At 41.2% G+C, this 14,152-nt stretch overlaps 1 protein-coding gene across 2 annotated transcripts in view; it reads left to right on the forward strand.

Moving 5' to 3' along the window:
• Positions 1 to 14,152, forward strand: part of IKBKB (inhibitor of nuclear factor kappa B kinase subunit beta) — a 419,227-nt gene that overhangs the window by 230,894 nt on the left and 174,181 nt on the right. For both annotated transcript variants that reach the window (XM_069214097.1, XM_069214096.1), the window contains exon 13: positions 11,287 to 11,410. In XM_069214097.1, the coding sequence (XP_069070198.1) occupies positions 11,287 to 11,410 (124 nt within the window). The remainder of the gene's footprint in view (positions 1 to 11,286; positions 11,411 to 14,152) is intronic.

Genomic DNA, 14,152 nt, shown 5'->3' on the forward strand with positions numbered 1-14,152 from the left:
AGGTGGTAGCTAGGGCAGCAGAGTTCCATAACGTGTCGTTACACTCAGAACCTGTCGAGGATGACTTCCTTTTCAACACCCTCTCCTCCACCCATAGCACCTATCAAAGCCTGCCTATGCTCCCGGGAATGCTAAGGCACGCAAAACAGATCTTTAAAGATCCTGTCAAAAGCAGAGCGATAACTCCACGGGTGGAGAAAAAAAATAAAGCACCGCCCACAGACCCTGCTTTTATCACATCACAACTGCCACCAGATTCAGTTGTAGTAGGGGCAGCTCACAAGAGAGCCAACTCGCACACATCAGGCGACGCCCCACCTCCGGACAAAGAGAGCCGCAAGTTCGACGCAGCTGGAAAAAGGGTTGCTGTACAAGCTGCAAACCAATGGCGCATCGCGAACTCTCAGGCGCTCCTAGCGCGATATGACAGAGCCCATTGGGATGAGATGCAGCATCTCATCGAGCATCTACCCAAAGAATTACAGAAACGGGCAAAACAAGTAGTCGAGGAGGGACAAAATATCTCTAATAACCAAATACGCTCCTCTATGGATGCAGCGGATACAGCTGCAAGAACAATAAATACCGCGGTAACCATAAGACGGCACGCATGGTTGCGCACATCCGGGTTTAAACCCGAGATACAACAGGCAGTGCTCAATATGCCGTTCAACGAACAACAATTGTTTGGACCCGATGTGGACACGGCGATTGAGAAATTGAAAAAGGACACTGACACAGCCAAGGCAATGGGCGCACTCTATTCCCCGCAGGGCAGAGGCACTTTTGGCACATTTCGCAGAACACCCTTCAGAGGGGGGTTTCGGGGTCAAGCCACACAAGCCAGCACCTCACAATCAACACCGTCTACCTACCAGGGACAGTACCAAAGGGGAGGCTTTCGGGGCCAGTACAGAGGGGGACAATTCCCTAGAAACCGGGGAAAATTTCAAGGTCCCAAAACCCCTACAACCAAACAGTGACTCACAAGTCACTCAACCCCTTCACACAACACCAGTGGGGGGAAGACTAAGCCAATTTGACAAAGCTTGGGAGGAAATAACAACAGACACTTGGGTCTTAGCAATTATCCAACATGGTTATTGCATAGAATTTCTCCAAATCCCTCCAAATGTCCCACCAAAAACACAAAACATGTCAAAACAGCATTTAGACCTTCTGGAATTAGAAGTTCAGGCATTACTGCAAAAGGACGCAATAGAACTTGTACCACGTACACAAAGGAACACAGGAGTTTACTCACTGTACTTTCTAATACCAAAAAAAGACAAAACACTGAGACCAATCTTAGATCTCAGAACACTAAACATCTACATCAAATCGGAACACTTTCACATGGTCACGCTACAAGACGTATTACCACTGCTAAAACAACAAGACTATATGACAACCTTAGATCTAAAGGACGCGTATTTCCACATACCAATACATCCCTCGCACAGGAAATACCTAAGGTTCGTATTCAAGGGAATACACTACCAATTCAAAGTGTTGCCGTTCGGTATAAGAACCGCACCAAGAGTATTTACAAAATGCCTAGCAGTAGTAGCTGCACATATCAGAAGGCAGCAAATACACGTGTTCCCCTACCTAGACGATTGGCTAATCAAAACCAACTCCCTAACAAAGTGTTCACACCACACAGAGTATGTCATACAAACCCTCTACAAACTCGGTTTCTCCATCAACTATGCAAAATCACACATTCTGCCGTGCAAAACACAGCAATACTTAGGAGCGACAATCGACACAACAAAGGGGATAGCCACTCCAAGTCCACAAAGGGTTCAAAATTTTTACAAGGTTATACAAGCCATGTATCCGACACAAAAAATACATGCAAAGATGGTATTAAAACTCCTAGGCATGATGTCTTCATGCATAGCCATTGTCCTGAACGCAAGACTGCACATGAGGCCCTTACAACAGTGCCTAGCATCGCAATGGTCACAGGCACAGGGTCACCTTCTAGATCTGGTGTTGATAGACCGCCAAACATACATCTCGCTTCTATGGTGGAACAGTATAAATTTAAACAAAGGGCGGCCTTTCCAAGACCCAGTGCCACAATACGTGATAACAACAGATGCTTCCATGACAGGGTGGGGAGCACACCTCAATCAACACAGCATCCAAGGACAATGGGACGTACATCAAACGAAGTTGCATATAAATCACCTCGAATTGTTAGCAGTATTCCTAGCGTTGAAAGCATTTCAACCCATCATAACCCACAAATACATTCTTGTCAAAACAGACAACATGACAACAATGTATTATCTAAACAAACAGGGGGGAACACACTCGACACAGCTGTGCCTCCTGGCACAAAAGATATGGCAATGGGCGATTCACAACCACATTCGCCTAATAGCACAGTTTATTCCAGGGATCCAGAATCAACTAGCAGACAACCTCTCTCGAGATCACCAACAAGTCCACGAATGGGAGATTCACCCCCAAATTCTAAACACTTACTTCCACATTTGGGGAACACCTCAAATAGACCTATTTGCAACAAAGGAGAACGCAAAATGCCAAAACTTCGCATCCAGGTACCCACACAGGCAGTCTCAAGGCAATGCCCTATGGATGAATTGGTCAGGGATATTTGCATACGCTTTTCCCCCTCTCCCTCTCCTTCCATATCTAGTAAACAAACTCAAACTCATACTAATAGCACCAACATGGGCAAGACAACCCTGGTACACAACACTACTAGACCTGTCAGTAGTACCCCATGTCAAGCTACCCAACAGGCCAGATCTGCTAACACAACACAAACAACAGATCAGGTATCCAAACCCAGCATCGCTGAATCTAGCAATCTGGCTCCTGAAATCCTAGAATTCGGACATTTAAACCTCACCCAAGAATGTATGGAGGTCATAAAACAGGCTAGAAGGCCATCCACTAGACACTGCTATGCAAGTAAATGGAAAAGATTTGTTTGCTACTGCCATAGTAATCAAGTTCAACCATTACATGCATCTCCAAAGGATGTAGTAGGATACTTATTACATTTGCAGAAATCAAATCTGGCCTTCTCTTCCATAAAGATACACCTCGCAGCAATTTCTGCATACCTGCAGATTACCCATTCAACTTCACTATTTAGGATACCTGTCATTAAAGCGTTTATGGAAGGCCTAAAAAGAATTATACCACCAAGAACACCACCTGTTCCTTCATGGAACCTCAACAACGTCTTAACAAGACTCATGGGTCCACCTTTCGAACCCATGCATTCTTGCGAAATGCAATTCTTAACGTGGAAGGTTGCATTTCTCATTGCCATTACATCTCTAAGAAGAGTAAGCGAAATTCAAGCGTTTACTATACAGGAACCTTTTATTCAAATACACAAAAATACGGTAGTTCTAAGAACCAATCCTACATTTTTACCAAAAGTTATTTCACCGTTCCACTTAAATCAAACAGTAGAACTACCAGTGTTCTTTCCACAGCCAGACTCAGTAGCTGAAAGGGCACTACATACATTAGACATCAGAAGAGCACTAATGTACTACATTGACAGAACAAAACTAATTAGGAAAACAAAACAACTGTTTATTGCATTTCAAAAACCTCATACAGGAAACCCAATATCAAAACAAGGTATAGCCAGATGGATAGTTAAGTGTATCCAAACCTGCTACCTTAAAGCAAAGAGAGAGCTGCCCATTACACCAAAGGCACACTCAACCAGAAAGAAAGGCGCTACCATGGCCTTCCTAGGAAATATTCCAATGAACGAAATATGTAAGGCAGCCACATGGTCTACGCCTCACACATTTACTAAGCACTACTGTGTAGACGTGCTATCCGCACAACAAGCCACAGTAGGTCAAGCTGTACTAAGAACTTTATTTCAAACTACTTCCACTCCTACAGGCTGAGCCACCGCTTTTGGGGAGATAACTGCTTACTAGTCTATGCACAGCATGTGTATCTGCAGCTACACATGCCACCGAACTGAAAATGTCACTTACCCAGTGTACATCTGTTAGTGGCATTAGTCGCTGCAGATTCACATGCGCCCACCCGCCTCCCCGGGAGCCTGTAGCCGTTTGGAAGTAATCTTCAACATTTGTACATTTGTAAATATATTACTTAAACTTTATTTTGTACATACTTATTCATTCCATTGCATGGGCACTATTACTAACATACACAACTCCTACCTCACCCTCTGCGGGGAAAACAATCGAAGATGGAGTCGACGCCCATGCGCAATGGAAACAAAGGAGGAGGAGTCCCTCGGTCTCGTGACTCGAAAAGACTTCTTCGAAGAAAAACAACTTGTAACACTCCGACCCAACACCAGACGGCGGACTATGCACAGCATGTGAATCTGCAGCGACTAATGCCACGAACAGATGTACACTGGGTAAGTGACATTTTCATTTTGGAGCATGAACTTCAGAGTACAAATCATAGTTTTGGGGTGGTGTGAGATGAGGATTCTTGAAAGTGCTGTGCTGGCCCTCAGGTACATACGAAGAAGGAAAGGTGAGTTTTGGTGAGGAGAATTGACACCATACAGAAACAAAACCTCATATGAACACCTACACAACACACACTCTTAGTTCTGTGTAAATTATCCTTTTCATGTGGAATAGACATTTCAGAGAGATAACTTCCGTACAATTACTTAGAGTAATTTTGAAGATCGAAGTTAGCCCATTAAGTATTTTTGCTTTCAGTATTTGGTTGTGCAGTTGTATGTGGAATTGGTTATGGTCCTGCATACATCATGGTTTGGTTGATATCTCCCGTGTTGACATTTATGTTAGTTTATGTAATGCTGATGGTATGTTGCTCTCTAGTGATTTTAGTTTTGTTATTTGTGTGTATGCAACACAAATCCCTTAAGTTTGCACAAGGTTTGTACTGCTTATTTGTGTTCTGCCATATATTTTGAAAGTTTTGTTCTCTTCCTTCTTTTTTCCGTCTCTTCTTTGTTGAGTGTCCAGGCTTGGAACTAACACAACTGAGTGCTCCTGCCTCTCTATGCTCAAGTAAATCTGTGGTTAAGTATATGTTCCAAAACTGAGACAGCTGTATCTGCCAGAGGGTGCAGGTCTAAGCAGGCAGGACTTCCCTCCATAGAACACAACACACATTCTGATCTAGCTACATTTGGTCTACACTGTTTGATAATTTTACCATTACTTTTCAGTGCAAAACAGTTTTGTTTCTGGATGAAAATGCATTTAGAATGTAGTGGGAGTGCTTTATGGACTGTTAAGTATTGAAGTTTGAATGTGGCTTTGGTTACTACCGGAAGTCAATAAAATGGTTTTAAAAAGCATTTTTAATGCAACGGGTCTTGCATTTGCTCGAGTTAAAGCTATTAGCGGTGTAAAGAAGAAAAAAAAACGCAGCGCGATTGCGCTATGTAAAATGCAGCGCGATCGCGCTGAGTGGAAAATAAACAGATAAAGTAGTCCGGACCCCAGGCTCAAAACATCGAGCCTCGTATGTTTCTAGCAGTTTGCCGGTGCTCTGTAGGTGGGCTAAACACTGGAAAAGGCATGACGTATGCATGCCTTTCACAAATGAAAGCAAGCAGATTTTAAAAGGCAAGCCCACAAACCAATGTAAGTGACTGACTTGACATGGGTGTGGTTTGAAGCCGAAAGAGAGATTATTGAATGGACTGAACGCTTTGCACTCGCCCATAAAAATTGGATGGTGAGTGGCATTCTGCTTGCTTTAACTGCTAATCTGGTTGTGGTATCTTGACACTTTCATAGGTGATCCAACAGCTTTTGCAGAATGCCCACAAATTGTATATCACTGTAGTCCTTCTTTGCATTTGTTGATGGCTTGACCAATAATGGCTTAACTCACTTTTCCCTAGGAATAGTTGATTTCTTCTCTTTCACTGGAATTCATAGTGACTGTGTCTCACTATCTTATTAATTTAACTTTACAAGCCTAGTCAAGGATCAACATTGTAACATGAAACATTCGCTGTCTGGGTACGTACATGCTTACCGAAGTAAAGGTCTATAACATTGGATTAAGCTCCTTAATCCGAATCAGGATAATAATATGTATATTATTTTGGAGGTAGTAATGCTCGCTGTTTTGGTGGCAATCATTGTCTGATGATATTGAAGATACCGCTGAGTCTTTCAGTAACTCTGTGGATCAGGTGAGGGGCTACAGAGTGGTTGTGTTTTGAAAGTACACATAATAGCATATGTCAAGCTGCAACAAAGTGCTGTGGAGAGTGTTATTTATTGAACATTTTGCGAGAATAAAGGTTATCTCTAAAGAATTACACATCACTGGGGTGGGCTCATTTATGTGAGTGTCTTTTGCTACATGTACTGATTGGCCTATGAGAAACAAGTGAAACCAAGTTTTCATTTTGGCTGTAACTTCACCACATATGTTAAGCTCACTAGGGTGATATTGTGATCAGTGATCTTGAAGGCCCTAGAAGGTTGTGTTCAGCTCAAAGGGCTGTTTCTTCTTTGTCATCTTATGATAGCTGGATGTTTTTAATAGTGATCAGGATATTGCTGATCAGAATCTGTGGTCAAGTTGCCTATGAAGTTAGCATGCAGCTGAGCCCCCAACATACACTCTTGCAGCTTACTGGTGTTTTTTTTTTTGTTAGGCGCTGAATGTTGGGCTGTGCCCAAAAACTGGATGGTTGGTGTGTTTGACGTCTGATGTATCTTTTGCCTTAACTTTAATGTATTCTTTTTGAGAATGTTATAGTTTTCTTTGGAAGATTCTTTTAGGTTTGGTGTGGACATGGTCTACTTTGTAAAAGTTAGAATTGTATACCTATGATTGCATGTAGGCTGTAGTTGTAGGTGTATTTGAAGGTTTCTGCATATGCTGGCTAAACGATGCTCATGACGCCAATGAGGATTAGTGTGTGCTTATTGGATCTGGCAGTTTGAAGGGCATATAAGTGGTTTTAAGACAACATGTATTTTCTGCTTATTTAAACATATTGCATATGTGCAATCTTTGTTTTTGAGTAGGGAATAGTAGGATTGTGGAAATGCCGAGGAGAAGTGTTTTGAGTCTGTGATCTGTGTTTTCCAGGCATTCATCATGACTGTTGAGATGTTTTTGTTGAAGGTAGGCTACGATCCAGTCAAGAGTGTACCCTTTTATTTTTTCCTACCTGATCACCAATGATTCCGTTGGTTATTCAGTGTTTACTTGTAGCAGGTCGTGGAGAGGACAAGGCCTCTAAATGCTATGTTTCTTACTGTTGGACTTTTTTGCTTATGCAGGGTCATCCCCAATCTTTTTGCCTCCAATTTTTTCTGACCGGTTGCTGTTGGTTTTTTAACTCTGAGCACTTTACCACTGCTAACCAGTGCTAAAGTGCATATGCTCTCTGTGTAAATTGTATTGTCGATTGGTTTATCCATGATTGGCATATTTGATTTACTAGTAAGTCCCTAGTAAAGTGCACTAGAGGGGCCAGGGCCTGTAAAGCAAATGCTACTAGTGGGCCTGCAGCACTGGTTGTGCCACCCACATAAGTAGCTCTGTAATCATGTCTCAGACCTGCCATTGCAGTGTCTGTGTGTGCGGTTTGTACTGTAAATTCGACTTGACAAGTGCACCCACTTGCCAGGCCTACACCTTCCCTTTTCTTACATGTAAGGCACCCCTAAGGTAGGCCCTAGGTAGCCCCAAGGGCAGGGTGCAGTGTATGGTTAAGGTAGGACATATAGTAATGTGTTTTATATGTCCTGACAGTGAAATATTGCTAAATTCGTTTTTCACTGTTGCAAGGCCTGTCCCTCTCATAGGTTAACATGGGGGCTACCTTTAAATCTGATTACAGTGTAGATTCCCTTTGGGAGCGGATGGACATGTGGAGTTTGGGGTATCTGAGCTCACAATTTGAAAATACATCTTTTAGTAAAGTTGATTTTAAGATTGTGTGTTTGAAAATGCCACTTTTAGAAAGTGAGCATTTTCCTGCTTATACCATTTCTGTGACTCTGCCTGTTTGTGTATTCCCTGTCTGGGTCAGTTTGACAGTTGGGCTGGTTGCACCTCACACTAGACAGTGACACAAAGGGAGCTGGGGTGTAGCCTGCATATCCTGATGAGCCATCTGTGCTAGGAGGGAGGGGAGGAGTGGTCACTCACACCTGGGAGGGCTGTGCCTGCCCTCACACAATGCAGTCTCCAACCCCCTGGTGAGTGTCTGGGGCCTGGCCTGGGCAAGGCAGGATTTCACATTCCAAAGAGACTTTACTTTGAAGTAGGACTACTTCAAAGGAGAAATTGGGTATAAAAAAGGCACCCAAAACCACAGACTTTTGAAACACTTCTGGAACCAAGAGGAACCTCTGCCTGGAGAAGAGCTGAATAGCTGAGGAGGAAGAGCTGCCCTGCCTGTGACTGTGCTTTGTGGAGCTATCCTGCAGTTGCTGCTTCTGCCAGAGTAAGAGGGCAAAGACTGGACTTTGTGTGCCTTCCATCTTGAGAAGAAATCTCCAAGGGCTTGATCTAGAGCTTGCCTCCTGTTTGAAGTCTCAGGGACAGCAAAGACCTCTCTCTGCCAGCACCTGGAGTCTCTGGAGAGACTTCTACTCTGCCCTGTGGTGCCCATCCAGTTCCTGGGACCCTGAAAGGAGAAGTTGTCAGCCTAAAGACAAGAAAATCCACGCACAGAGCTCCGTGCGGGGAAAAGATTGACGCAAATCCGATCTGCGGCTGAAAAAAAACGATGCGCCGCCGGCTCCGCAGTTGAGAAACGACGCTCGCAGGAAACACAACCGAAAAATCGACGCACGGAGCAGGAGAAACTACGTGCAGCATCGCTGATGGAGGCTGGGAGATCACAACCTGCGCTGCAGGATTTTCGGATCATTGTGCGGCTGGATTTTTGACTCAAGAACCGCCGTGCGTAGTTATTTTTGACGCACACCCGCCCGTGTTGGGTTATTTTTGACGCACACCAGGTACATTTTCACTCTAGCAGCGCTAGTGTGTGTTTAAAACTACTTAAAGACTCGTTTTGCATTTTTTTATAACTAGACTTGTGTATGGTGGATTTTTGTCGTTTTGGTCTTGTTTTGTTTAGATAAATATTTCCTATTTTTCTAAACTGGTTTTGTGTCATTTTGTAGTGTTTTCATTAAGTTACTGTGTGTGTTGGTACAAATACTTTACACATGGCACTCTGAAGTTAAGCCTACTGCTCTGCCAAGCTACAAAGGGGGTAAGCAGGGGTTAGCTGAGGGTGATTCTCTTTTACCCTGACTAGAGTGAAGGTCCTTGCTTGAACAGGGGGTAATCTGACTGTCAACCGAAGACCCCATTTCTAACACTTACCCTCCAAACCTAGCCATTGAAATCATTTGTACTGTGTCTTTCTTATTAAACCACTCCACCAGCAAAGCATGTTGAGCACAACACTTTGTCCTGGTGTTGTAAAAGTCTCAGCACAGTTCTTAAGATGTCTATCCTCTAAATATGTATGAGGTTGCATGGGTGTTTTATGCAGTAAGTAAAATGAAAAGATACACAGTTCAGTGTGGCTTTAGTTTCCAATTAAAGTTCTTAAGAATGTCAAGATTCATATTTTAGGTTGTTTAACTTTCAGTACGTTTGATGTGCCTCATGGCTGTTGGTAAGAATGGGGACTTAAGGGTATGCATCACAATAACCATGCGCTAAATGATGGTTTGCCCTTTCTAAAGGCAAACACTGTTGTTCAGTTTTAGAATTTTGCATTGTTCAAGAGGTACCAATTTATGCGCATATGTTTTCAGAGTACTAAAGGTGGTAAAGAAGACCATTTTGAATTCTTTTGTTTCAGACCAAGAAGCTTGACTGTTGTACCAAACTGCAAGACTGTGTGCAGATGGACATCTTTTTGGAAAATAATTTCTAGGAAATAGTCATCTTTCTTTTGATCATTGTTCCTTGAAAGTTGGCTTTATGCTATATTATTGTTAAGAGTGTTGGGATACTGACTATCATTGTTATAGTGTTCTCTGTGTATGTTTTTGGAGATGCGGTTTACTGGTTTCCTTCCCAAGGAATGAATAAAAAATGACAATGTGTTGATGCTGACTGGTAAAATGAACTTCTTTACTTATTCATTTATTTAACTGTGGAGTGATTTAAGTGTGTCAGTCTTCCTTTGCAGCAATGGAATGTTGTCAATATTTTTTTTAATTACAAAGTATTATTGGTTCCATGTAGGCGTTGTCATTAGAAAAAATAATTTCTAATACTTCTAACAACATATTCCTCATCTTTAGAATGTCCCACAGGTGCACAAATTGGCTTCAAAAAGTTTTCATAGCAGTGCTCCCGTGCTCCGCTAGGTAAAATCCTTTGTGAAGTTAGTCATTTCTGTTAAGAGACAGTGCTGCAGTGCAGTATATTATCATTCTACATCTAAGTTTACCACCAAGCCTATAAAGAAGTCAGTCAAAAATTCATTGTTGATGTGCTCTTGCTCGTGAAGGCTTTTGTCTTGAATGCTTATTAGCAGTCCAGACCTTCTTAAGGACTTGCTAGCATGCTTGTGTCCGATGGATGGCGTGTGTGCTCTGAAATGTTCGCTGGGCTGTAGTAGGATATTTGGAAGATGCAAGTCAGTGAGAAAGACATTTGTAGAGTGGAAGAAAAGCAAAAAGGGAGGTTTGAGAATTTACTGATAAATGTTCTATGGAAATTACATGGTCTGTAGGTTAGATGAAATATGAGGGAGTTGCTGAGAGAGAGAGGGAGGTGGTAGAAGACAATCTCTTATTTGTCTCTACTCTTTAGACAGTTGTAAATATTGAGTTGATCTCGTGGTTCACAGTGATTGGGTTGATCTACCACTTGTTGGCAGCTTGTTTTGTCTCAGATGGTGGTTTGGTGCCATCCATTTTGTTTCATTTCAGTTGTTGACCGTCTTGGATATTGCTGTGTTGACTTGCTTATGTTGTCGTTTTCAGATGTTGGGATTGAGGTTGGTTCTTTTAGTATTGGTAACAAGGTTCCTCTCTCAAGTGATGATAGCTGTACAGGTGTTTGGTGTGCATGGGTTATTTTGGGGCTTTTTAGTCGCCACAGCTGTGTTTCTGGTTTTGGTAGCTGTGTCATTTTTAATAATTATTACTGTTCTTGCTGCCCTGATGATACTTGTTTTTGTCTTTGGTGTTAACTGACTCTCATTATTAGAGTTCTAACAATGTTTTGACTGTTGCTCTGGTTCTGTAACATTTGTCTCTGTTTTTATTGTTATGTTTGTTTTCTTTTTGATAGTTCAGGACCCTAAGCGGCAATTTTCTTATCAGCAGCTGCGGAGGGTCTGGGGTCAGACCTGGCATACAGTTCGTACACTGAAGGAAGATTGTAACCGGCTGCAGCAGGGACAACGATCAGCCTTGTAAGGAAATCTATTGATTGTGTACATTGAGAACACTGACCTTTTTCCAAGGCTGCGGTCCCCAGACAACACCATAAATTACCAGTCTACCTGGAAAGAAGCACCTTTTGGGCACTTGTGTGGGATTTGGTAGTACTTGCATAGCTTGTGGAAGCAACCACAAAGTGGGCACATGGGGTCATTTTTATGGCTTCTTTGTAATTTAATGGTACATAGTGGGTGTGTTCATGGCTCTTAGAGAAGCACTTTTTCATAAAAAATGAGAACAGGGGCATAGACCAGTATGGAGAAGTACAAGGGTTAGAAATGTGTTTCTTAAAGTGATTTCATAATATATGTAGGCATGAATTCTTGACCTGGGGGGGGGGGGGGGGGCTTTTCATTGCACTAGTGTGGAAACATTTGTGGTTTAGATCAGCAGAAATAATGGGCTCCTGGTAACAAATCACCTACATGGTTAGACATTATAATATTTATTGTAGTGCATTCTCATTATGGGAAAACCTCATAAATGATTTTAAGGATGATATTAACGTTAGTGGCATTTCATTGTGTCATGGCCTTTCCTTTCGAATAGAAGGAAGACAGTTTAATGATCCATTGGTTCATTGAAATGTCTAATCTGAAGTGCTTTTTACCTTGACATAGAATTGTTTAAGGCATCTTTAAGGCCGATTTTTATGCACACCTTATACTACTATTAGTTGAGATTTACGGTGCAGTTAGCGGAGTCATTTCATATTTACAGCAATTCCATGGTAATGGTGAAGATCAAGCTTTTTCGATGGGGTCAATATGTTTTTTTTTGTATCATAAGGTTCCTAAGGTTCGTGAGCACAATTCCTGTATATTATGTCCACATTTCACCTGAATGTCATTGTTCTTTTAGGACAGTGTAATGACTTGCATGACAGTAATACGATTGCTCCTGCAGTCAATATCATGGCTTGTTTATAGGAATTGCATGACTTGTATCGGATGTATTCATGATCATTCTGTAATGTGATTCAGGGCCTCCCTGAAGAGTAGTTCTTATTCATTGGATCTTCAGTAATATTCTCAAACACTGAATACCTTCACATTATAGTTTAAACATATTTTATTAAAAAGTTGTTTTTCTCAAAAATAGTTCAAATATATTAATATTGTATATCTAAATAAATGTCCTTTTTAATCCCAATAGAATTAAATTAAACTGTTAACTTATCCTATGAAGACCTTTTTAATTGCCCCATACAAAGAAATGTGGCCAAATAGGCATCATTCCTATTAACTAGGAATTTCACACTTAGGTCCTAATACATGGTGCTGCTCAAGAGTACCAGCAGGCAGTATGGTTGCAGCTATTTTCCATAAATTCTTTTGCTATATGGAGCCAAGCCTCTAAATGAATCGTCAATTTTTTCACTAAAATTAGGTCTGTTTAAACCACTTTTTACTTCACCCAGTGCTTTGTCATCAAATAAATGCAAGACTATTTTTTTAGCTTATTTTTTTAATCCGTTTTTTTCCCATGACATTTCTTCTCACTTGCCATTAGATTTCATTTATGACGGGGTTTCTTGTTGTGTGCAAGACTACGTCAGATAGTGTATTTTTATTCCTTCTTGCAATGAAAGCTTTTCTCTGCTCACTTGAAAGGAATTTTAACAGGTTATTTTTAGTTAGCGAGGAATGTATGTAGCATTTAATCAGCTTTCATAACTTATGGGTTACTATGGACTGTCCTTCAATGAAACAACTCTGCACAAGCTGAGGGCAACCCGTTCTTTTATCCTTGCTATTATACCGTCAATACCACTAGGTGTTCTCTTGTATTTTTGTGCATTCTTCAATCCTTCTTGTAGCTGCTATAGAGGCTTCATCATCAAGAATGTAGCAGTGTTCTTAGATGTTTTGCTAATGCTAAGAAAACCTCAGTGGTTTAAGAGTTTCTTCCACCAAGAGGGTCTCAATGTTGTAAATGAACCACTAGAGTGAAAGAATCCTCTATGCTAAAAGTGCTTTGACTACAGGGAGCTCTAACGTATTTCTATACTGTGCTTCAAAATCTAGCCAGAAAAGTCATGAAGTTCCTGAAAAAAAATAACCATGAAAAGAATATTTCATGAATGTCATATGTGACTGAGATTTGATACTCTTCATCTTCTTTTGTATCCATGTCTCCATTTACTTTGCTAACGCGCCCCTCTATGATTAATTTATACACTTTGGGACTCGTTTTAGGCCAATTAATCTTTTGACCCTGATTGAAGACACCTTAGGACGAGATAGCTAATCAACATGTCAATCAATACGTCAATAATATCATCAATATTTATTACCACAATGCATTTCACCTAAGTCAATGACATTTAGTTAGACTCAAGACACCACCATGACCTTTCAGTCATGAATAACCACACAAGTTTGTATGTTTTGTGATATTTATTCCCTATTTATTACAATACTACTAGCAAGTTTATTAGTCCCAAAACGAGAAAACACTTTAGCATGGTCACAATATGGCAACTCTGATAGGATTTCATCAAAGCAAGAATCACAAATATCAGAACGTAACAAGGCGTAAACATAAGCTATCCCTAGCAGAATACCATTAGCACGTTGTTCAGCAAAGCATAGATTCAGTCATTTGTCTATTTGCGTCAGCTTTAGTGAACCCCTTAACTAACCTCGAATTAGCATTGGCATGTTGGGCTTTATGCAAAACAATTTAGTAACACTAATTTGGAAAACATCTAG

Source organism: Pleurodeles waltl, chromosome 11, assembly GCF_031143425.1.
Source record: "Pleurodeles waltl isolate 20211129_DDA chromosome 11, aPleWal1.hap1.20221129, whole genome shotgun sequence".
Lineage (NCBI taxonomy): Eukaryota > Metazoa > Chordata > Amphibia > Caudata > Salamandridae > Pleurodeles > Pleurodeles waltl.